General features: G+C 54.8%; 2 protein-coding genes across 35 annotated transcripts in view; one reads left to right on the forward strand and one right to left on the reverse strand.

Moving 5' to 3' along the window:
• Positions 1-23,819, reverse strand: part of ZNF385C (zinc finger protein 385C) — a 67,975-nt gene that overhangs the window by 21,689 nt on the left and 22,467 nt on the right. For 22 of the 34 annotated variants that reach the window (XR_013406814.1, XR_013406813.1, XR_013406817.1 and 19 more), the window contains exon 2: positions 14,722-14,973. Coding sequence is in view for 18 of the 34 variants with exons in the window: in XM_077971776.1 (XP_077827902.1) it covers positions 14,722-14,971 (250 nt within the window). In the remaining 16 variants the exon portion in view is untranslated. Of the gene's footprint in view, positions 1-4,226; positions 4,440-14,721; positions 14,974-23,050; positions 23,650-23,819 lie in introns of those variants that run through there. The other 12 variants (XR_013406805.1, XR_013406806.1, XR_013406804.1 and 9 more) reach the window with 5 other exon arrangements.
• LOC144335709 (uncharacterized) lies at positions 921-10,575 on the forward strand. Its single transcript, XM_077971805.1, has 4 exons — positions 921-1,148; positions 2,217-4,586; positions 7,132-7,197; positions 7,504-10,575. The coding sequence occupies exon 2, from the start codon at positions 3,901-3,903 to the stop codon at positions 4,573-4,575; it is 675 nt and encodes a 224-aa protein (XP_077827931.1). The 5' UTR covers positions 921-1,148; positions 2,217-3,900; the 3' UTR covers positions 4,576-4,586; positions 7,132-7,197; positions 7,504-10,575.

Consider the following 23,819-nt stretch of genomic DNA (forward strand, 5'->3'; position numbering starts at 1 on the left):
CCTGTCTGCCCAATCAATTCTGAAGGCTTGCATTCCCAGTGGACACCAAGCTGTTACTTTGTCCCTGTCTTCATCCTCTGAGCCTAGAATTCCCTCTCCCTCCTCTTTTCTTACTAATTCCCACTCACTGCCTGAGGGCAGCTCAGGTATCCCTTCTGCCATGCTGATCCCTACAACCTGGGCTGGCAGCCATCCTCTGGTTCCCCACAGCTCCCTATGCACGAGTCTTCATGACACAATATGGTGAATACAGGGATTCTCTATATATCTCCGCACTGAGTTCATAGAAGCCAAGACCATGTTTGTTCATTTTCATATCTCTAAGTCCCTGTCTGGGGCTGGGCACACAGATACCTCTCAGTAAAAGTTGGTTGTTTAAAAGAATGAAAGGGCCAGGCATGGTGGCTCACACTGTAATCCCAGCACTTTGGGAAGCCGAGGTGGGAGGATCTTTTGAGCCCAGGAGTTCCAGACCAGCCTGGGCAACATAAGGAGACCCTGTCTTTACAAATAAAATGTTTTTAAAAAATTAGCGGGGCATGGTGGTATATGCCTGTAGTCCCAGCTACTCAGGAGGGAAGATCACTTGAGCCTAGGAGTTCAAGGCTATCATGAGCTATGATCATGCCACTGCACTACAGCCTGGGCAACATTGTGAGACGCTGTCTCAAAATAAATAAATAGATAAAATTTTAAAATAAAAATAAAAATATGGGAGGCCAAGGCAGGTGGATCACTTGAGCTCAGGAGTTCAAGACTAGCCTGGGCAACACAGCAATACCCCATCTCCAAAAGATAAATAAATAAAAATTTAAAAATAAAATAAAAATAGAAAACAATGCCAACACATTAAAAAGGAATGAATGGATTCATTTTGGCCACCTGAAAGAACTCGTTTCTGAGATTGTCAATTAGATGATCTTTTTTCTCTCTTTTTTTTTTTTTTTTTTTGAGACGGAGTTTCACTTTGTCACCCAGGCTAGAGTGCAGTAGTGCAATCTCAGCTCACTGCAACCTCCAACTCCTGGGTTCAAGCAATTATCTTGCCTCAGCCTCCCAAGTAACTGGGATTATAGGCACGTGCCACCGCGCCCAGCTTTTTTTTTTTTTGAGACGGAGTCTTGCTCTGTCGCCCAGGCTGGAGTGCAGTGGCGTGATCTCAGCTCACTGCAAACTCCACCTCCTAGGTTCACGCCATTCTCCTGCCTCAGCCTCCCAAGTAGCTGGGACTACAGGCGCCCGTCACCACACCCGGCTAATTTTTTGTATTTTTAGTAGAGACAGGGTTTCACCGGGTTAGCCAGGATGGTCTCGATCTCCTGACCTCGTGATCTGCCTGCTTTGGCCTCCCAAAGTGCTGGGATTACAGGCGTGAGCCACCGCGCCCAGCCCCGGCTAATTTTTTTTAAATTTTTAGTAGAGACGGGGTTTCACCGTATTGGCCAGGCTGGTCTCAAACTCCCGACCTCAATGATTTGCCCATCTCAGCCTCCCAAAGTGCTCGGATTACAGGTGCCTGGACCAATTAGACGATCTTAAGCTCTGAGACTGCAGTAACTGTCTTTGTCCACTTAACACGTATACCAGTGCCCTGTGTGGAACCAGCACATAGTAGGTGGGTAAAGCAAGGGCAGATGAGGAGAGTTCCAGGACCAGCTGGTTCGGTGTAAGGAAAGACTGCCAGATGCAAGTAAAACTCATTGGCCCTCTTCCTTGGGACTTCTTTTTTTTTTTTTCCCAGACAGTCTCACCCTGTCGCCCAGGCTGGAATGCAGTGGCGCAATCTCAGCTCACTGCAACCTCTGCCTCCCCGGTTCAAGCGATTCTCCTGCCTCAGCCTGGGCACCACACCACTCCATCCAGCTACCTTCCTGGCCTGTCTAGACAGAACTCTTGATCTGTCCTTACAAATATGCTACTTTTGGCTCGATGTGGTGGCTCACACCTATAATCCTAGCATTTTTGGGAGGCTGAGGCAGGAGGACTGCTTGAGCCCATGAGTTTGAGACCAGCCTGGGCAACATAGGGAGACCCTGTCTTTACCAAAAAAAAAAAAAGAAAAGAAAAAAGAAAAAAATTAGCTGGGCATGGTGGCATATACCTGTAGCCCCAGCTACGCAGGAAGCTGAGGCAGGAGGATTACTTGAGCCCGAGAGTTTGAGACTGCAGTGAGCTGTGATCACATCACTGCACTCCAGCCATCCTGGGTGACACAGCAAGACCCTGTCTCTAAAAACAAAAACAAAAGCAAATATGCCCCTCTCCCAGTCATCTTTGTCTCAGGAAATGAAATCCATCCTTCTTCCTAGGTGCCTTGGCCAGAAACCTGCCCTTCAATCCCTGCTCTCTTCCACATCCAGAACCCGCTCCATCCACAGGTCCTGTTGATTCTCCCTCCAAAATCCACTTCTAACTTGTTCCTTCTCTCCACACCACTGCCTGGCGGCCTTGTCCAGGCCACCTTTATCTTTTGCCTGGACGAATGCAGTTGCTTCCTGATTGCATGCTGGGTTTCTACTCTTAACCTCTCTTAACCAGAGGGGAGCTTTAAAAAAAATACCACTTTAGTGAGCCGAGATCATGCCAGCCTGGGAGACAGAGCAAGACTTCATCTCAAAAATTTATATATATATTGCTTTAGACCCTTCTACAACCACCCACTCCTCTAAGGCCAGTGCCAGAATTCCTTTGAGGTCTGCCAAATGCCCAGGGTTACTGACCTCTCTGGTGGCCACTTGTGTCTCCCTTCCTTTCTAGTAACACCACCCTTCTCTCTGGGTTCATCCAGAGTGCCAGGTTCCCATCCCTCGGGTCCTTTGCCCATGCTGTCCCTTCTTCCAGAATGTTCCCAGCTGCCCTCCCAATGCTTTAGCTGGCCTGTTTCATTTCCCCTTTGGCCTTAGCTTAACCATCGATTCCCAGGAAGTCCCTTCTTTTTTGTCATTGCTCCCTGTTTATTCTCTCCATTGCATGCTCCACAGATTACAAATCTCTGCTTCTATCTGTATAGTTCTCTTGCTTCATCCTCTCTCCACCCTCCTTCTCATGCACATTCCCTGAGGGCAGGAAAGGTAACTAACTTCTTCATGTCTGAATCCAGAGACAGGTACAGTGCCTGACACCCAGCAAGTGCACCACACAATTGGGCAGTGAATAAGAAAGAGCAGGTGCCCAGGCAGAGAGGGAAGTGGAGTCAGCCCTTGGGCACCTGTTGGGTGATTAAAACAGCTACCTTTGACATTCTTTCCTCCCAAGATCCTGTGATTCTATGACCTTGCCTAGCCCACTACACACAGGATCTTAGAACGGGGGCAGAGGGGTGCAAGAGCAAGGTAATGCCCTTCTGGAAGTTTGTCAGATCCTTTCCATGTACCTCGAAGCTGCCTATCCTGCCCATTCTGCAGAACAAAAGGGCAGGTAGGTAGAGCCCAGAAAGATGGAGATGCTAAAATGGCTCTGTCCAACAGAGCAGCCACTGGCCACTGCAGCTGTTGTAAATGCAGCTGTTTAAATTACTTAGAATTAAATAAAACATTAGCGTTCAGCTCACACCAGGCACTTTTCAAGTGCTTAGTAGACAATGTGGCTAGTGGCTATTGCATTGGACAGCACATTTCCATCATCCCAGAAAGTTCTATTGGACAGAGCTGCTCTAAACAGGTCAAATTCCATTAACATTCTCCCCACCTCAACCTCAAGGAACCAGGCTGGGTGGAGTGAGGGGTAAACAAAACTCCATGGGTCCAGTTGTGACCAAGGCTGACCAGGGGGGCACACTTGTTGCAGACCCAGGTCTCCTCTCACCTCTTTCCACACCCTGACCAGCCGGATGGAAGCAGGAACAACTTGACAAGGGCCCCTCGGCATGTAAGCCTCAAACAGTACTCATGTGGCCCCAGGATGTGGGTCCCGAGCCTCCTCCCCGGGCTCCTGGGGACCCGTTGCTTTGGGACCCCACTAACAGGAGTCCAGCTCTCAGCAGAGTACGGCCGGGCGCCCCCTGCTCTGGCAGCCCTGGTGAGAAGGGGCTCCCCTGCACCCCATCTCACCCATCCTCCCGGGGGCTGGGACGGGGAGGGCTGGGGAACTTCCTCTGGGGGGCGCGTGGTGACAGAGCCCTCGGTGGGCCCCGCAGAGGCACCGAGCCTCCGACCGCCCGTCCCGCCCGCTCCGAGAGGGGGCGCCCAGCCCGGACCGGCGCCCCCGTCCCGTCCGCTAGCACTCACGGAGACACAGGAACCACCATCTTGGGCGGTGGACGCTCTGGCCGCGGTCTCCTTGGGCTCCACGGAGCGACAGCAGCCACTAGCGGCAACGGGGGCGAAGAGGCGCCAGCAGCCGGCGCCGGCCGGGGTCGCGGGCAGGGCGGGCGGCGTCCCCGGGCTCACCTGGCCGCGCCCACCTGCCGCGCCTCCCGCCCAGCTCGCTCAGCCCGGCCCCGGCCCCACCCCCCGGCCCCTGCCGCCGCACGCGCCGCAGCAGGAGCCACTGAGGCTAGACCGCAAGCAGCGCGGTGCCGGGGTTCATTCGGTCCGCGCATGTATCCGGGGTTCCTCGAGGGGCTCACAGCCGTAAGAGACAGACAGGTAGAGCGCCGTGGAGGCTGCAAAGTGCTCTGAGAGTTTAGAAGCAAGTGCTTTGGGATCACCAAGGAGCGGGCGATCAGCTGAAGGTCTGCAGGGAGGGTCAATTAGGGTTTGCAGCATTCTGGGTAGGTGAACTATTACTAGGGGAAGGGCACTCCAGGCCGTGGGATGGCAGAGCAAAGATCTCCTCTGGAAGTTGACAGGTCGCTGCAGGTTCATGAAGAATTGGGGTGGGTGGGGGCAGTGCCTGATGCTGGATGGCTCTAGGGGAATGCTGGGGATTTGGACCTTCCCACCTGATGGGGAGCCTCCTTCGGAGGAGTTGGAACTGGGAAGCTCATTGTTTTAGCCTAGTGAGTTATTTGCAGTGGGGTTGACAGAGTGGGGAAGAGGGAGGGAGGCTGGAGTGACCTTTTTCTAGAACTCTGATACACAGCCGACCCTCATCCCTGTCTGCGTTACCCTGAGAGGTGAATTGAGGAGGTTCCCTGCAGGAGGAATGTGCTGTTGTGGCACCCCAACCCTCCCAGTCGTGGAGATGTGGAGTCCAGAGGCCTGGGATGGAGCTCCAGTTATATTTAACTCTGAGGCCTTGGACAGGACACTTAGCTATGAGCCTGTTTCTCATCTGTAAAGCGGGAATTACAACCCAGGGAGGAGGCTAGGACAGGACAGAAATGGGTCTGAAGACCAAATGCGGTGCTGGGTGTGGAGGCCATTCAGAGAGGGGGCTGGACTGCTGCTGTGGGTCAAGGGAATGTCAAGAGAATGACCCAGTCTCCCTTCCAGACAGCACCAAGTCACCCAGAAATGCCTTCCAGTCCCCTCACAATTGGGTACACTGCTCTTCTGCAAAAGGCCTAGGGTGCATGTTGATTTGAGGTCTCAGCCCTACCAGTGGCTGCTGGGAACTCCTCCGCCCCAGCATCCTCCATGCAGCACTGCTCTGTGCCATCCACCGTCTGCCTCTGACATTCACTGTGAACCCCAGCCCCAGGGCTGCTGGGATGGTGCGCGAGTCACATGCACACACACGTGTGGCCGCCTGACTCCTGGCTACACTCAAATGAAGGGAGCCACAGCCCCCACAGCTGCCCCCGAATGGCACCACACAGCCCTCAGGTCAAGAATTCTGCACCCCAAAAGGGTCAGGTTGGGGGTAGGTCTTCTTGGATAGCATTTTGCTGCAGAACAGCCACCTAAGTGTCTTGGAGCAGCCATGGCTCATTAGCCAACTGCCTCAAGAGGGTGGGGTGTGGTCAGAGGTATGAGCAAGCCAGACCGAGTACAGGAGAAGAGGCTGCCCCCAAAGGTCCAACCGAGGCTGGGGCAGGGCACAGAGCAGAAATCTTATGAAATAACATCACCCTGGCTGCCACCAAGGGACAAGATCTGGGAAAGCCACATCCTGCTATTTTGCCATAATGGGAAAAGACAGACAGACAGACACACACACGAGCACAGAGACACACAACCTGAGGCCCATATCACCCATGGATAGTGGCAGGTATAGACATCAAGGCACATACATACATACTTCCCCCCACAGTTAGACCATGTATTCCATCTACACATGAGATGCATATACATATGGAGGTGGTACTGATGCCAAGATACACAGATACCCATGCTGGCTGGGAGGCAAAGGCAGGCACGCTGGCCACACAAGAGCATGCCTGCATACACAGATGGGCACAAGCAACAAAGACATACCTGTGTATACATATACCCAGAGAGACAGATGCACATGAATGTGCAGACCCCTACAAATGCAGATATAGACCAAGGACAGCAATGGGCACACAGCAGCACACACCTTCACAAAGATAGATGCATGTACACAAAGAGCCATATGCAGATGCAGAGACCGGTGTGCACACACACTCCCCTTACAAAATTAAATGCATTGGACTTAAAAGAGCATATCTCCAAACAGAGTCTCTCTCCCACTCCTTCTCCCACCCCCCTACCCCTAAGTCATGGGGCAGACGATAGGGTCCTCCCAGAGGCACATGCCTGCACACAGCACATCTCAAATAATCACACTGCCATTTCTATCATGGATAAAACCCAAACTCTGCGAAGAATATGGGAGTCCAGGGAGAGAGAGCCAAAGTGGGGAGTGAGAGGTTGAGCCAAGACATACTGCATGCCCACTCCCACCGTGGCCAGGGGCTTCCTCCCCACATTCTCCAGAGTCCCTGAGCCACTTCTGGGTCATCTAGCACTCAGGATGTGCAGACTCCCCTAAGCTGGAGGAAGACTCCAAAGCCCAGTCACAACAGAAACTCTGCCCCCAGTCCCTCTGCCTCCAGCCCTTTACCCCCAATGAAAGGGTTCCCCCAAACAGCCTTTGATGGGTGATGGCTGTCTCCCTCAAAAAAGGCCAGGCAACCCTCTGTGTGGAGAGGTGAGCTGGCAGACCATGGATAAAGACGGGGAGGGGGGCACTGGTGTGGACCCCAGTGCAGTGGCCAGATCTCAGGGAGGAGGCACCCTGATTTCCATCTCCCTCTGTCTGCTTCTCTCTCTTTCTCTGCTGCAGTAACAGCTCCCTCTTCACTCCCCTCGGACGTCTCCTGCTCCCCTGGCCCCTCAGAGGCAGTTAAAGGTGAGGTCTGATACACAGAACCTTTGACACGGGCTCCTGAACAGGCATCTGCCCAGATGTCCAGCACCCCTGTTTCCTGCAGGGTGGACCTCCAGCTCCCCACCATTCCTGCCCCTCCTTTCACCTTTGTTCTCGGCCAGAGTGGGGGCTTCCCTGCCCAGCCCTGAACCTGGGAAAAGGGTTGAGAGTAACTGGCTACTGGTGTCTCTGACAGACAACTTTTGGGGGCCAACTATAGCCGGAAAGGATTGGGCTGGGGAGAGGGGAGAGGACCACCCTCACCTAAGCCCTCTCCCCACTTCCCAGCCCAGGTGTCCTCAGCACTCACCCAAGAGCATTCTCTGCCTTTGGAGACACCGCAGAGCGCAGAACGAGGAGCAAATGAAACCCAGCCAGAGTGACAGAGGGAAGGGGGGGATGTGAGGGACAGGAGGGGAGGGCGCGAGGGAGGGACTCCTGGTTCTGCCTGGAAAGCAGCGTCGTTCCAGGGCCCTGTCTCTCTTTGCCAGGAAGGAGCTGCCCATTCTCTGGTTTCCCCCATCCCAACCGCAGGTAGAAAGAACAGGGCATGCTTATCCCCCAGGGGAGAAGTATGGGGGCAAATGTGCAGACCAAGAACTGGGGGAGGGTATCAGGGAGCATCCCTCAGCCCCCACTCCCGGAGGATTCCATTGCCTGGGGCCTCTTACACTGAAGCAAAGGGTTGGAAGGGCTGACTTTGTCCACAGGGACCTCCAGGGAAGGAGGAGCTGCTGGCCCTGCTCTGCCTGCTGGATGGCTCTTGCCATCCTCTTGCCTCAGGACTTGCTGCAGGAGCCCGTTCTTCTGCCCAGCCTCACTCATCCTCTCCTCACCATCCCCTTATGTTTAACTGCTGTTGCTGAAGAGGAAACTGAGCATCAGAGAGGTGTTGCCACTTTATCAAAGAGCATTGGCCATGTGGGGGTTGGGGAATGGGGATCCAGGTGTCTTGCCACTGTTAGTCTACCACCTGGACCCCTGGATCTGTTACCTGGGCAATGCCAGGAAGGAGAGGAGGGAGTTCATCTGATCCACTGGAACTTCTTTTTTTTTGAAACAGAATTTCGCTCTGTCATCCAGCCTGGAGTGCAGTGGCAAGATCTAGGCTCACTGTAACCTCTGCCTCCCGGGTTCAAGCGATTCTCCTGCCTCAACCTCCAGAGTAGCTGGGATTACAGGTGCCCGCCACCACGCCCAGCTAACTTTTGTATTTTTAGTAGAGAGGTTTCATCATGTTGGCTAGGGTGATCTCGAACTCCTGACCTCAAATGATCCACCTGCCTTGGCCTCCCAAAGTGTTAGGATTACAGGTGTGAGCCACAGCACCCGGCCTGATCCACTAGAACTCCTGACACCCCTCCCCTGCCCACCCCAAATCCCCCAGCCCGGTCCTTCTCCCCCCCTCCATTCACTCCTTCCTCTCCCTCTTCTTCCTAAAAGCTGGCTCTTTACTGACCTGAGCACCTGGTGGCTGGGAGGGGGTGGAGTGGGGGAAGGAGGCAGCCAGCCCACAGCTGGATCCAGTCCTGCATTCCAAACCCAGGTTCCAATGCTAGCCCCCCACCCCCTCAGCATCCTGTCTCCACCAGACAATAACCTGTAATCTCTGGAGCAGCCAACACTCGAACCACAAAGAAGATCTGGGAGGGGTTGGCTGCAGCAGCTCCTGAAAACAGGTTTGTTAGGAAGGGGCTCTGCGGGGAGGAGTTGTTTGTGTGGGGAGAGGAAGGAAACTCAAACCCAGAGCTAATTAACCCACCCAGAGACAGACAGAATCTTTGTCTTCTTCCAGGGCAGGGATCTGAGCTAAGCCCCCTAATTCTCTACCCAGACAGCCTTGCTTTTCCTGGTGGTCCTGGGGGAGGGGGATACCAATGGTCAGGATCACACCTGGGGGAGGGGGATATGATGACATTCAGGAAGAGTGTGGGGCACTTCTGTCACCTGCCACCAAGCGAGAATAGCAGCAGGAGGCAGAGGCAGGTCAGACTGCAAGAAGAACTTCTCAGTGGCCTTGGGGGAGCACCGTTTCTTTGCAGCATGCACCCAAAGGCCTCAGTATGTGTGTGGGAGGCCGTGACTGGGGAGGAAACGGCAACCCAGGGAGATACTGAAGGATGGGGGACAGGCTGGAGGGCTTCCGGGGCCTCCTGATGGGACTGAAATTAATCCATCTGCAGGGAGTGGGGGTGAGAAGCTCATCAAGCCAGTGACTCAGGCATGACTTGAGCTCAAGGTCTTTGATCTCTGGGGCCCAGGATGCAGCCAGAGGCTTCTGCAGTCAAAGACTTGGAGAGGGGATGGAGGGACCGATTCGAACAGGAGCTAGGGGAGGTCTGAGGGCGCAGAATAGGGGAGCCTAGCTTTGGCCTGCCACTCTGACCACTACCCCTCTCCCGCTGGAAGGCACAGGGACATGTGTTATAGCTGCAGCCATCTTGGCCCTGAAATCCATTATAGTCTGACTCGATCTCTGCTTTCCTGCCCCCCATACTGTCTACCGTGCAGTCCCTGACTAAGGTTCTTCTGGTCATTTCAGCAAGCCAGAGCTTAAGTCATTTCAGAAATGCCCTCCTGTCCCCTCCTGTGTCATGTTGCAATGGATGCCATGGGGCAGGCCCACTCTGAATTGGATGACTGGGTTCTTTCTACCAAGAGACAAGGGAGGGGCTGGTTGGCTTTAAGAAGCTACTCTCTCCGTCCCTAGCCAGATGGCTGGCATCTTCCCATTCTTCAGTTGAGCACACCAAGGGACAGGGCACAGGAGTGGCCATAGGTCCCGAGCATTTGTGGAATCATCTGCTGGGACAGCCTGCCCTCTGGGTCATACTCCTCCCCGCTCTCAAACATGGCTCAGTTGCTCCTAATATATTCTGTTCTCCTCAGGAGGGTGTCAGATAAGAGTGTGAGATAGAATTTAGAGTCAGAAACCTGGGGCTGGGTGCAGTAGCTCACGCCTGTAATCCCAGCACTTTGGGAGGCTGAGGTGGGAGGATTGCTTGGGGCCAAGAGTTTGAGACCAGCCTGGGCAACATAGCGAGACCTTGTGATATGGTTTGGCTGTGTCCCCATCCAAATCTCATCTTGAATTGTAGCTCCCATAATTCCTTCGTGTTGTGGGAGGGATCCAGTGGGAGATGATTGAATAATGGGGGCAGTTTCCCCCATACCGTTCTCGTGGTACTGAGTAAGTCTCATGAGATCTGATGGGTTAATTAGGGGAAACCCCTTTCACTTGGCTGTCATTCTTCTCTTGTCTGCCACCATGTGATACGTGCCTTTCACCCTCCATCATGACTGTGAGGCCTCCCCAGCCATATGGAACTGTGAGACCATTAAAATCCTTTCTTTTGTAAATGGTCCAGTCTCTGGTATGTCTTTATCAGCAGCGTGAAAATGGACTAATACACCCTGTCTCTACAAAAATTTTTAAAAATAACAAAAAATTTAGCCAGGCATGGTGGTGCATGCCTGTAGTCCCAGCTACTTAGAAGGCCGAGGGAGGACTGCTTGAGCCCAGGAGGTGGAGGATGCAGTGAGCTACGATTGTGCCAGGCACTCCAGCCTGAGCAACAGAACAAGATGTCTCAATAAACAAAACAAAACAAAATAGAGTCTGAAACTTAAGACCCAAACCCAACTGTGTGGCCTTGGGTGTTACTTAATCTCCCTGAACCCCACTCTCCCAGTTTATAAAGTGAGACTGAATGTCATCATCTGTGCCTAGGGTGGCTGGGTGAGGAGGGAATGCCATGCTGCAGGTGCAAGTGCTTTGTTCAGCTCCTAAGCAGATCCTCTGTGTGGGGCTGGGGTTAGGTCGTTGCTTCTTGCCCAGCTGTCCCCCGATGCCCTGTGCTGGCTCAACATCTGTATCAGAGGTTAGTGCGAGGGGACAGCAAACCTCTGTCTCTTTGCAGATGTCAGATAATCACTTAAAGTTATTTAGGGGTGTGTGTGTGTCTGTGTGTGATGGTCCTTAGGGTCATGGAGTTCAGCCTTCTTCTGGGGAAGGTCCCTGTACCACACCTCCATTGGGAGGAGAGGCAAGGGGGGTGAAAGAAGGCTCAAGATGCATTCCTGAAGAATGAAAGAGGCCAGGCACAGTGGCTCAGGCCTGTAATCCCAGCACTTTGGGAGGCCGAGGCAGGCGGATCACCTGAGGTTGGGAGTTTGAGACCAGCCTGGCTAATATAGTGAAACTCCGTCTCTACTAAAAACACAATATTAGCCGGGTATGGTGGCAGGTGCCTGTAATCCCAGCTACTAGAGAGGCTGAGGCAGGAGAATTGCTTGAACCTGGGAAGTGGAGGTTGCAATGAGCTGGGATCCCACCACTGCACTCCAGCCTGGGCGACAGAGTGAGACTCAGTCTCAAAAAAAAAAAAGAAGAATGAAAGGGTCTCTTGGGTAGGAGACAGATGGGGGGTGGGCAGGGTAAGTCAGGGCAGTGCTTGGAGGAGGGAGATGAAGTGTGGGTTCCTGCTGCTTCCTCCTCCTGTGCCCCTCCAAGGTATTCAGGGCTCACTCAGAGCTGGGAGTGAGAATTCCAGGAGCCAGATGCTGCTGAAGAAGGAGGCCTCTGACTGAGACCTTGGCGAGGAGGCTCAGAGAGGGGAGAACCACCCCCAGGCTCCTTCCCACAGATGGCCTCGGGGGATGTGAGCAGGAGAGGGTCCCTGCCTTACTGCCTGTGACTGCCTGTCACTGTGGAAGCCTCCAGCCCTGCAGGCCCCTAATCAAAGTGACAGCTCCCACGGAAAAGTGCCCCTCCTGGCTGCCACAGGCCTGAGACCTTGTGTCTCAATCTGGCATGGCGCCCCGGACACTGAGTGCCTAGGACCAAGGCAGCACATTCAACACTGCCCACACTTAGCCTCGGCCTCCCTGGAATGGCTGTGGCTCTCTGCATTTTCCCCAGGGAGCCTCCGCCCGGGAGCTCCACCCTAAGGACTCTGCTCTGTGGAGAGGGGCACACCGGCCTAGTCCCCACCTGGGCAGAGCTGGAAGAGGCATCCAGGGCAGCTGAGGGTCCCAACATGCTTCCCCTCACCCTGCCCCCTACCTCAGGGGCAGTTGCTGGCATCTTTTTTTTATTCTTTTTTGTGATGGAGTCTCTATCACCCAGGCTAGAGTGCAGTGGCATGATCTCAGCTCACTGCAATGTCTGCCTCCCAGGTTCAAGTGATTCTCTTGCTTCAGCCTCCCGAGTAGCTGGGACTACAGGTACCCCACAACCACGCCTGGCTAATTTTTGTATTTTTAGTAGAGATGGGGTTTCACCATGTTGGCCATGGGCTTGCAGCCCTCAGTGCCTTTGCTCCAGCTGCTTCCCTGCCTGGGATCCTCTCTTTGTCTCCAGTAGCCACCATCAATGTCACTTCCTGTGTCAATTTACCTCTCCCTCCTCTGACTTCTTTTTTTTTTTTTTTTTTTTTTGAGACAGGGTCTCCCTCTGTTGCCCAGGCTGGAGTGCAATGGTGCGATCTCAGCTCACTGCAACCTCCACCTCCTGGGCTCAAGCAATTCTTGTGCCTCAGCCTCCTGAATAGCGGGGACTACAAGTACCCACCATCACAGCAGGCTAATATTTTGGTTTTTTTAGTAGATGAGGTTTTGCCATGTTGCCCAGGTTGGTCTCGAACACCTGAACTCAGGCAATCTGCCCACTTTGGGCTCCCAAAGTGTTGGGATTACAGGCATGAGCCACTGCACCTGGACCCTCCTCTGACTTATTGAGGCACCCTGAATCCACCTCTAGGAAGCCTGTTATTATTTTGGAACAAACTCATCTGCATGTGTAGTTATTTAGATAGCTTTTCCCTGACAGGAAGATATGATGTCTTTTAAAAATGTGAATCTCCCAAAAGCAGATTACACCTAGTAGGTGGTCAATATATATTTGGTGAATTAATGAGTTACTTTTTTTTCTTTTATTTATTTATTTTTTTTGAGACAGGGTCTTGCTCTGTTGCCCAGGCTGGAGTACAGTGCCACAATCTCGGCTCACTGCAACCTCCACCTCTTGGGTTCAAGTGATTCATCTGCCTCAGCCTCCCAAGTAGCTGGGACTACAGGTGTGTGCCACCATACCCGGCTAATTTTTGTATTTTTAGTAGAAATGTTGGCCAGGCTGGTCTCAAACTCCTGGCCTTAAGTAATCCACTTGCCTCAGCCCCTCAAAGTGCTAGGATTAGAGGGATGAGCCACCATGACCAGCCAATGAGTGACTTTCGAATCCAGACAGACACATACGCTCTAGAAACACCCATCAGTCAGATACTCTCTTGCTCAGAGTCATGCCTTTGGTGTCCAGCCTGAAATGCTTGGGTGGGGAAAAGCTGGTCCCAGTCACCAGAGCATCCTGGCTTTGCTTATGCCGTGACCTCTGCCTGTAATACCCCTACTCCCGTCATCCATGTTCGGAGGCTCAGCCTCCTCTTCCTTCACGAGACTTTCCTGGTGTCCCCAGGGACTGCAGTTTTGCCTTTGTGCCCTGAGGGTGTGTCCCATGTGGCAACCACAACCCTCATCTCTTTTCACCTCTGTCTCCACCCAAAAGACCCACTCAATCTTGGGGAGGGTGGTAAGCAGAGAGATTGGATCTTACTTGTCTCCGGCCTACAGGAGTGTGTGTGTGTGGAGCGAGAGACACAGTAGGTGCCCCATGAATATCACCAAAAGAGAAGACAGCCCTCAAGAGGGTGTCTGAGGTCAGAGTGTAGCCTCCAGCAAACCTGCCAACCTGGGCTGCAAGGTAGGTTTCTGTTGGCCTCCCCCAGGAGCCAGGGGTAAGTTCCCACCTTTCCCACCTCCCTACACTGGGCCTGGATGTGAATCTGTTTGCTCTGCCAACAGCAGCCTGGCCGGTTCTTACTTTCCCTATGGCCCCTGTGCACCTGTCAGCTAGAATCACCCTCATGGAGGCATTCACCCATTTCCCCCAGAAATCTGCCTTGCAGCCAGCTGCCCCTTCCAAGCTCATAGCCAAACCTCTGCAAAGTCACCCCAGCTAGGGAGAAGCAGAAATCCTGGCAGGGAATCCAAAGGAAGAGGGGCCTCCCCCTTGTCCCTGGGTTGGAGTGCTGTGTACCTTGCTGACCTTGGCCTTCAGAGACCACAGACCTGAGCTGGAGCCTGGGACCCCCACCCCGCAGATGAGGCCCTTGTCTGAAAGCCTGTGGCTACCAGGAGGCTCCAGGCTAGAGAAGGGCTGCTTAGGAGTCCTGATCCCAAAAGATCCCACAGGGAGAATCCCCAGAAACAAAGACCCAAGAGGCGGCCTAAGGACCCACAGACTCCGAGAGGTCCCACAGAAGGGCTGTCCAGATGCAGAATAAAACTTACTGGCATCAGGGGGGCTTCAGACCCTAAGACCTCACTGAGGGCACCGCAGACACAAAGACCCCCATGGAGGGAGGCCACAGACGCAGAGCCCCTCAGAGGGGCCCAGACAGAGATCCTCCCCAAACCAAATTTGTGGGAGCAGCGCTCCTCCACACTGACCTGGCCCTGAGGGGCTCTTCCCCAAGCTGAGCTGCCGAAGCCGCCTCTGGTGGGCCCGCCCCCCACAGTGCACCTGGGCCTGGGCCGCCGAGTTCAGCTGGATGTTGCAGACATCACAGAGCGTGTACGATGGCCGCTTTCTTTCTCGCTTGGGCTTAGGTGGTTCTGGGGGCCGAGGGGGGCACTCAGCAGCTCCAGATACAGGCGGCTCCTTCTCAGCCGGTGGGGGTGGGCTCAGTGGCCGCTTCATACCTGAGTGGATGGAGAGGGAGATGAATGAACGCCAAATGGTTGTGAATACTTAGAGGGAGCAGGAGGGGCTCAAGACCGGGAGACGCAGAGCTCTGTGTCCTCTGTATCCCTCTATAGTGCCCCAGCCCGAGGATGGTGGAAGGTTGCATAAGGGAGTCTATTTCAAGCAAAGCAGCATTAAAACTTGGGACTCTTGGAGGTGGCTCACGCCTGTAATCCCAGCACTTTGGGAGGCTGAGGTGGGTGAATCACCTGAGGTCAAGAGTTCCAGACCAGCCTGACCAACATGGTGAAACCCGTCTCTACTAAAAGTACATAATTAGCTGGGCGTGTTGGCACATGCCTGTAGTCCCAGCTACTCAGGAGACTTATGCAGGAGAATCATTTGAACCCCGGAGGTGGAGGTTGCAGTGAGCCAAGATCGGGCGTCATTGCACTCCAGCCTGCACAACAAGAGCGAAACTCCGGTTCAGAAACAAACAACAACAACAACAAAAACTTGGGACTTTTTGGAAGGGTGTCCAACATGTCTACACACAGGCAGGCCAAGACACCTGGGGATTCAGAACATGGCTGCAGAACATAACTCAGAGAGGGGGACTGGGGTCTTGAAGGAAAGGTGGGCACTGAGGGAGAGGCAGCGGCAAGGCCAGCTGAGTCACATTTGAGGAAGCGAGAGTCCTGTTCTCAGCTCCACAGCAAGCGCTGGCAATCCTGTGACAGCCAGGCACGTGGTGCTTACTGGAGACACAGCAACCACCAGCCAAAAACACAACCTTCCTTTGCCCTGCACCCAGCAGGGTGACATTCACAAATGGTGACAGTGTGTGAAGCCATCCCAACCCCTGCTCCACGTGGCTCCAGATGCCCCCTGCTGTCTTGGCTACTGAGGCCAAGGCAACAGTTGGTGGTTTCGGTAGAGACCTGAGCTCTGCTGCCTCGGTCTGCTAAACACAGCACCCCCCGGCCCCCGCCCGCCTTCGCCCCGCCCCCCAACGTGCGCGCAGACACACACACACACACACACACGCACACACACGCGCACACACTTTTTCTCTCTCTCTCTCCTGGACCCTCAAGTCCAGGTCCCCATCTCCCATAGACAGTCTTTCCTTTCCAAGTCACTTCTCTGAAACTTGCCCTGCCTAACTTGTCCGCCTCTAACGATTTCTATTCTGGGGCTGCTCCGTGAATTTTGCCTTCTCTCGGAAATCTTCGCACACGCTTCCTGCCTCTGCTTCAGATGGGGGCTTCCTTTTTTTTTTTTTATTTATTTTTTATTTTTTATTTTTTATTTTTTTGAGACGGAGTCTCGCTCTGTCGCCCAGGCTGGAGTGCAGTGGCCGGATCTCAGCTCACTGCAAGCTCTGCCTCCCGGGTGCCATTCTCCTGCCTCAGCTTCCCGAGTAGCTGGGACTACAGGCGCCCGCCACCTCGCCCGGGTAGTTTTTTGTATTTTTTAGTAGAGACGGGGTTTCACCGTGTTAGCCAGGATGGTCTCTATCTCCTGACCTCGTGATCCGCCTGTCTCGGCCTCCCAAAGTGCTGGGATTACAGGCTTGAGCCACCGCGCCTGGCCGAGGCTTCCTTTTTTTTTCTTTTTTTTTTTTTTTTGAGACAGAATCTCACACTGTCACCCAGGCTGGAGTACTGTGGCGCGATCTCGGCTCACTACAACCTCCGCCTCCCGGGTGTAAGTGATTCTCCTACCTCAGCCTCCTGAGTAGCTGGGACTACAGGCACGCGCCACCACACCTGGCTAATTTTTGAATTTTTAGTGGAGACGGGTTTCACAATGTTGGCCAGGATGGTCTCAATCTCTTGACTTCGTGGTGCGCCCACCTCGGCCTCCCAAAGTGCTGGGATTACAGGTGTGAGCCACCGGTGCCTGGCCAATCAGCTGTTATTAATACATAGTGTGTCTGTCTCTTACAGCTTGTGAGTGAAGTCTGTCACCCTGTGTGTCTGTCATGAGGTACCTGGGTCACTACAAATGTCTCTGTTACCCCATTGTTTGTTAGGGTGAATCTGTGTCACTTACACTGTGTGCATGTCACAGTGTAGCTGTTCCATGGTGTGGGTGTCGTTGTGCCCAGACCATGAAATGAGACTGTCACTGAACATCTGAGACTATGTGATACGGGTTGAGATGTGTCCCCCAAAATTCAATATGTTGACATCCTAATCTCCAGCACTTCAGAATACGACCGTATTTGGAAATAGGGTCGTTGCAGATGCTATTAAGATGAGGCCAGACTGGTATAGGGTGGGCCCCTAAACCAATGTACATGACTGGTGTCCTTATAAAAAGGTGAAATTGATGAGGTGCAGTGGCTCATGCCTGTAATCCCAGCACTTTGGGAGGCCGAGGCGGGTGGATCACAAGGTCAGGAGTTCAAGACCAGCCTGGCCAACATGGTGAAACCCTGTCTCCACTAAAAATACAAAAAAATTAGCCAGGCACGGTGGTGGGCGCCTGTAATCCCAGGTACTCGGGAGGCTGAGGCAAGAGAATTGCTTGAACCTGGGAGGTGGAGGTTGCAGTGAGCCGAGATCGTGCCACTGCACTCCAGCCTGGGTGACAGAGCGAGACTCTGCCTCAGAAAAAAAAAAAGGCAGGGTCTTGCTCTGTCGCCCAGGCTGAAGTGGAGCGGTGTGATCATAGCTCACTGTTACCTCAAACACTTGGGCTCAATAGATCCTCCAGCCTCGGGCTCCTAAAGTGCTGGGATCACAGGTATGATCCACCACACCCAGCCTTGCTGACACATATTGATCTTGGACTTTGAGGATCCAGAACTGAGACAATAAACTTCTATTGTTTAAGTGCCACCCAGCCTGTGGCACTTTGTTATGGGAGCCCTAGCAAATTAACGTGCCATAGATCTGACCCTGGTGTGGTCATAAATGCTTGGTGAATTGAGGTTCCAAACCCTGCTGCTACGTGTTGTGGCTGGGCAGCAGTCCCAGAGATAGCCTCCAGGTGGCGCAGCAAACATCCAGTGGGAAGGTAGGTGAAGACTCAGTACCCTCTGGGCAGGACAGACCCCAGCCCCTACACTCCAGAATCAATGCAGCTGTCTCCTGGAGCCACACCACGGGTCCAGGGTACAGCTCTTCCCACAGAGGGCACACTGGAGGTCACTGCCATTGTGAGAGGGCCCCCATTGCTGCATGGAGCCCCCCACTAATATTTTGCACCTTCTCACCTCTAGATGGAGGTCATCACAGTGACTCCCCTGCCTCTCCATGTCCTCCCCAACCCTCCCAGCAGGAGGAGGCAGGAAGGAGGTCTTAGGTGCAAGTGTTGGTCGGGGGAGAGGTCCCATTCCCTGGGTGGAGGCTTCAGAGGAATGAGATTTTCCTGGCCATGCCAAGGAGAGCTCCCTGCCCCGCCAGCATGGGGACAAGGGTATTTTGAAATCTCCGTGCAATTTATGACAGGCGGGCCGGGGACATGGCCCAAGAGGGCAAATATCTGCCACGCAGCTGATTAAACCTCTGTGATATATAGCCTCTGGGCTCACGGGGCCGCCTGGATTCCAGGCTAATTGTGTTCCCCCCAGCCAGGCTCCTGGGCCTGCCGCAGCCTGCCCCGCCTGACCCAGCCTTCCCAGCTGTCCCCTTAGGAGCCACCCTGCCCCAGCTAAGCTAGGGGAGCCCGGTCATAAAGTGTGGAGAGGTGGGCAGTGATGGGAGCACACAGGTCTGCCTAACCCTGCCCTGAGCATCGACAGCTCAACATCCCCAACCCTGGCCCCTACTCAGAGCCAGCATGACCCACCCTAGCAGGACCTACACTTGGACAGGGCCTAGTCCACATGCTGCCTTAAGCAGATGGGGAAACTGAGTCCCAGAGCAGGGCAGTGGACTTGCTTCAAAGCAAATGGAAAGATGATGCAAGAGCTGATTATAGAGGCTTCCCTGTCTTTTTCTTCACCTCCCAGCTGCTTACGTCACCTCTTCTTTATGAAGTAACAACCCCATTTATTGAGGGCTTACTGTGGGCCAGGTGCTTGACAAAAAGGGTCTTTTTTCTTTTTGCGAGGGGATGGGGTTTGACTGTGTTGCCCAGGCTCCAGGCTGGCCTCAAACTCATAGGGCTCAAGTGAACCTCCTGCCCCAGCCTCCCAAGTAGCTGGGATTACTGGTATGTACCACCATGCCCAGGCAGGATCTCTCTTAAACTTCACATTTCCATGAGATGAGCACCATTATTAACCTGTTATCCCAGCGCATAGATTAGAGAACAGGCTTTGGGAGGTTCTGTGGCTGGACCTAGACCTATACTTGTCTGACTCAAAGCCCAAGTCCCTACCCACTGCCCCATCCCACCTCTCCTTAAAGCCTGCCAAGCCCTGACCTGAACTGATGGTTAGGGAGGGGGCCACAGATTGAGAGAAGGGCTTTGGGGAGGGACAGGGCTGTGCAGCCCCTATCAGGCCCAGTGCCTGGCAGAGAGGGGCTACACCCTGGGTAGAAAGAGTCAAAGAGGTGGGGAGGAAGGACAAGGGGAAAGCAGAGAAAAAGAGCGTGTATGTACCCATCTGTCTGTCTGTCTCTCTGGGATTTCTATAGGAAGCTGGCTAAATCTCCCTCTGTTCCCTGTCTTCCCTGAGAGATGGGCTGAGGCTGCTGCAGAGAGGGCAGGGGTTGGGCCCTGGGAGGGAGCCACCCATTAGGAGGCAGGCTCACACCACCTGCACTGGAGAGCTGTGTAGCCCAGGTTCTGTCTGTCTGTCTGCCTGTCTGCCTGTGTGTCTGTCAATGTGGAGCTGAGGGGTGGGGTGGGGGGAGCACTCAGGCAGGGCTCTGGGGTCCCATCTCCACCACTTCTGGCCGAGTGACAAGTGCATATGAGGTCCCTGGGTTTCCATGGGGTCCTTGGCCACCATGAGGTGATGAGATTCCCTGGCTGTCCATCCAGAGAGGGCTCAATGAAGGGGACTGTGGAGGCCAGAAAACAGGCAGCAGACGGTTGTTTCTGCTGCAGCCTGGGAAAGGAGTCCTCCAGAAAAGCCTGCTTCTCCTATAGAGGTATTCGGAGAGGAAGTTTCGAGGCCTGTCCCCAGCCTTTGGCAGAGCATGACAGGCTCCCTCCTCAAACCCTTAACAAGCCCAGTTACCCTCTGGCATTTTCCTCCATGTCAGCCAACAGCCACCTTCCCACCTCCCCAGCCTACTTCCCAGACCAGGCCAGGCTGGCTGGCCAGCCAAACTTGGGCCAGACCCTGCCTCGCTGGGCTTTGGTTTCCTGTCTTTAAAGAGAGGGGGCCAGGCACGGTGGCTCATGCCTGTAATCCCAGCACTTTGGGAGGCCAAAGTGGGTGGATCACCTGAGGTTGGGAGTTCCAGACCAGCCTCGCCAACATGGTGAAACCCCATCTCTACTAAAGATACAAAAATTAGCCGGCGTGGTCACGAGCACCTGTAATCCCAACTACTTGGGAGGCTGAGGCGAGAGAATTGCTTGAACCCGGGAGGCGGCGGTTGCAGTGAGCTGAGATCGCGCCACTGCACTCCCGCCCCAGCGACAGAGTGAGACTCTGTCTCAAAAAAAAAAAACAAATAAATAAGTGAAAAATAATAGGCTGGATGCAGTGGCTCATGCCTGTAATCCCAGCACTTTGGGAGGCCGAGGCAGGTGGATCACCTGAGGTCAGGAGTTTGAGACCAGCCTGGCAAACACAGCAAAACCCCATCTCTCCTAAAGCTACAAAAATTAGCTGGGTGTGGTGGCAGGTGCTTGTGATCCCAGCTACTCGGAAGGCTGAGGCAAAAAAATCACTTGAACCCAGGAGGCGGAGGTTGCAGTCAGCCGAGATTGCGCCACCGCACTCCAGCCTGTGCGACAGAGCGAGACTCCATATCAAAAAAAATAAAAAATAAAATAAAATAAGTAAGAGAGGGGATTGGGCACCAATCCTTTGCAGGCTGAATTGCAGTGGCCACACAGAGCAGCTGCTGCTTAGGTGGAAGGCAGTGGAGGTCAAGGTATATGATTCTGCCTTAGCCTGGGAGAAAGGCAGGGTGGGTGCGCCTGGTGGCAAACGCCTGTTACCCCTGGGACACAACAGAAAGAACGCCTAGGTGAATCCTCAGAACAATCCTGCGAGGTTTGACACATGAGGCAACTGAGGCTCAGCATCACAAAGAGAGGCAAGTAGGTAGGGAAAGGTCTCCTCCATTCTATGAGGCAAGGGCAGGGGGTGAGGACCCTGGCAGCCCCCATCTCATTCATGGGGTCACAGGCAGGAGTGTGGGATCCTGGCCCTCCCCACCAGCCCAGCTGCAGAGAGAAGCACCTGGAGGAAGAGAAACCTCATCTGTTCCTGTCCTAGCAGACTGCAAGCCCTCCTGGGCCTGGGTAGCCACTGAGTGTCCCTGAGGGGCCATCACTGAGCATTTTGGCTTCTCCACCCTGCCACCTCCCCACTGCCCTCTCCCAGCGCTGAAAGAGAGGAAGGGGAAACAGCCCTCTTTAGTGGTGTGGCCACCACAGAGTGGCACCCATCCCACCTATTCCATGGGCCCAGGGAGCTGGGGTCACCCAGGGCCACACCCTGAGATCCCCTCAGAGGATCCAGAGGAGTCGAGTGACCTGTGCCAGCCCCCAGCACATACAACCCTGCTTTGCCAGAACAGGAGGCCCGGGGGCTAGGCAATAGCTGGTCTAGGTGCCAGGTGAGGCGTTCCGCTGGACACACCCAAGGCAGCCATGTCTGTCTTCCCATCTGAAGTGGTGACAGAGGAAGCCTGTCACCTTCCCCTGGGGACTTCTGGGTGCTGGGGATTTCAGGAGTGAGCTGCTGAAAGCCAACACTCCAGCTCCAAAGAAGGGAGAGAGGGCACAGGAGGTGAAGGAGCAGGATGGTCCAGAGGTGAGGTCACTGTCCCCCACTGCCTCCCCTCCCTGGTCTGCTCTGTCCTCACCCCCAGTTGTCTGCATCCTCCAGAGGGCCTCAGTCCTCCTGACACCCCCAAAGACAGGGGCTGGCTTTGCTGGCCACTGAGACTCCCCCAAAGACCCCTCCCCTCAGGAAGGAAGTCCTTCTTGCTGTCTAACCTGCATCTCTCCTTGCAGGGTCCACAGTGGCAACACAGAGCAACTGCCTCTAAGGTGGGGTGGTTGTCTCCGTAACCCCTGTCCTTGCCTCTGCTGCCAGGCAAATCCCAGGAAATCTGACCTGTTGCCCTGATCACACTCAGCAGGCAGAGGAGACCCACCTGCCACATGCCCCCTCCTAGGAGCACCGGGGCTCAGGATCCTGGCACAGCCGGGGTTTATCTCCTGCCTGCTCTCCCTGCCCAATCCCATAGGACCCAGAAGGGGAGCTCCCTCAAACCCCACTCCCTGCCTCCCACTAGTCACCACGTCCAAGTCAGGGCAGGGGCCTGAGTCCTGGAAGCCAGAAGGAGGAGGGTTGAGAGTTGGGAGCTCCTGGGACTGTTCTTGAGTTGTGGGTGGGGGCAGAGTGCTCTGGCCAGGGGCTCCCCCTATACCCCTTGCTGAATATGAGACCTTCTGCACGTTGGGGGCAGGAAGGGGCGGGACAGGAAGGCCTCCAACGACTGTGAATGAGATGGAGGGTGGGGGAACAGGATTACTCTTTGCACCCAGCAAAAGATCATTGTTGCTCTTCCCTCCCCCGCCCCTTCCCTTCTATTCCATCTCAGTATTGATAGGGGTGGATCAACTTTTGGATTCTCTAAACTTCTTAAGGAAAGTCGGTGGGTTATTTGGTCGAGCCCCCTGTCTCCGGAGAATGGTCCCTCCTTAGGGTGGGTGGAAGTAGAGGGGAAGTCTCACCCTCTCTCCCTCCCTCCCCCTAATGGGAGCTGGAAGTCCTTCCTGCCATCACCCTTGCTGTCCTCCTCGCAACCTCAGTTTCCGGTTAAGTTGCGGTTCTCTCCCGGTCACCAGGCGAGCAGGGTCCCCGCCGCTGCCCCCAGCCCTGCAGAGCCACCTACGCGCTGAGCACGCGGCGGGCCCCCTCCCGCCGGCTCTGCCCCCACAGCGCGTGGGTCCGTGATGGGCGGCGGGGAGTGAGGGCCCGAGTCCCGCGCCCGCGCCTACCTGGAGAGCGCTCCGGACAAACCCGGCTGCGTCCAGCCTCTCGCGGCCACCCGGGGCGGTCCTGAGTCGCAGCTCCCGGCCCCGCGCGTCCCGGGACAGCCGCCGCGTCTCCGAGCCCGCCCCCGGGCGGCCCGACGGGAGCAGGTGCCAGGAGCCGCGCCGCCCCGGCCAGCCCAGGAGAGCCTTGGCGGGAGAGGGGCTCAGCGGTGGGGCTCCCCGGGTGAGAGGAAGAGAGGGGAGATTCAGAGGCCCTCCTGGCTGAAGAGCGGGGCCCACGGGTGAGTATCCCGCCCACCCCTGGCTGACCAGGCCCAGCGTACCTGAAGGCTCCCCAGGGATCCCAGAGCTCAGGGAAGGGGACCCCAAACTGGCTGCCTTCCCCTACCCCCTGCCAGCACCCCCTTCCGCCCCTCCGGCAAGCTGGCCCCTCTTTTGGGAGGAAACTCAGGGAGTGGGAGGAAGTTGACATTCATGGACCACCTGCTGGGTGCCAGGGGGATCACATTCAAACCTCAGAATCACTTTGCCCAGAGCGGTGCAGTTCCCCATTTTACAGACCAGGAAATGAAAGACTGGGGACCTAGGTGGGCGCAATGGCTCACGCCTGTAATCCCAGCACTTTGGGAGGTCGAGGCGGGCGGATCACTTGAGGTCAGGAGTTCGAGACCAGCGTGGCCAACATGGTGAAACCCTGACTCTACTAGAAATACAAAAATTAGCCGGGGGTAGTGGCATGCCTGTAATCCCAGCTACTCAGGAGGCTGAGGTG

Source organism: Macaca mulatta, chromosome 16 (genome assembly GCF_049350105.2).
Source record: "Macaca mulatta isolate MMU2019108-1 chromosome 16, T2T-MMU8v2.0, whole genome shotgun sequence".
Taxonomy (NCBI): Eukaryota; Metazoa; Chordata; class Mammalia; order Primates; family Cercopithecidae; genus Macaca; species Macaca mulatta.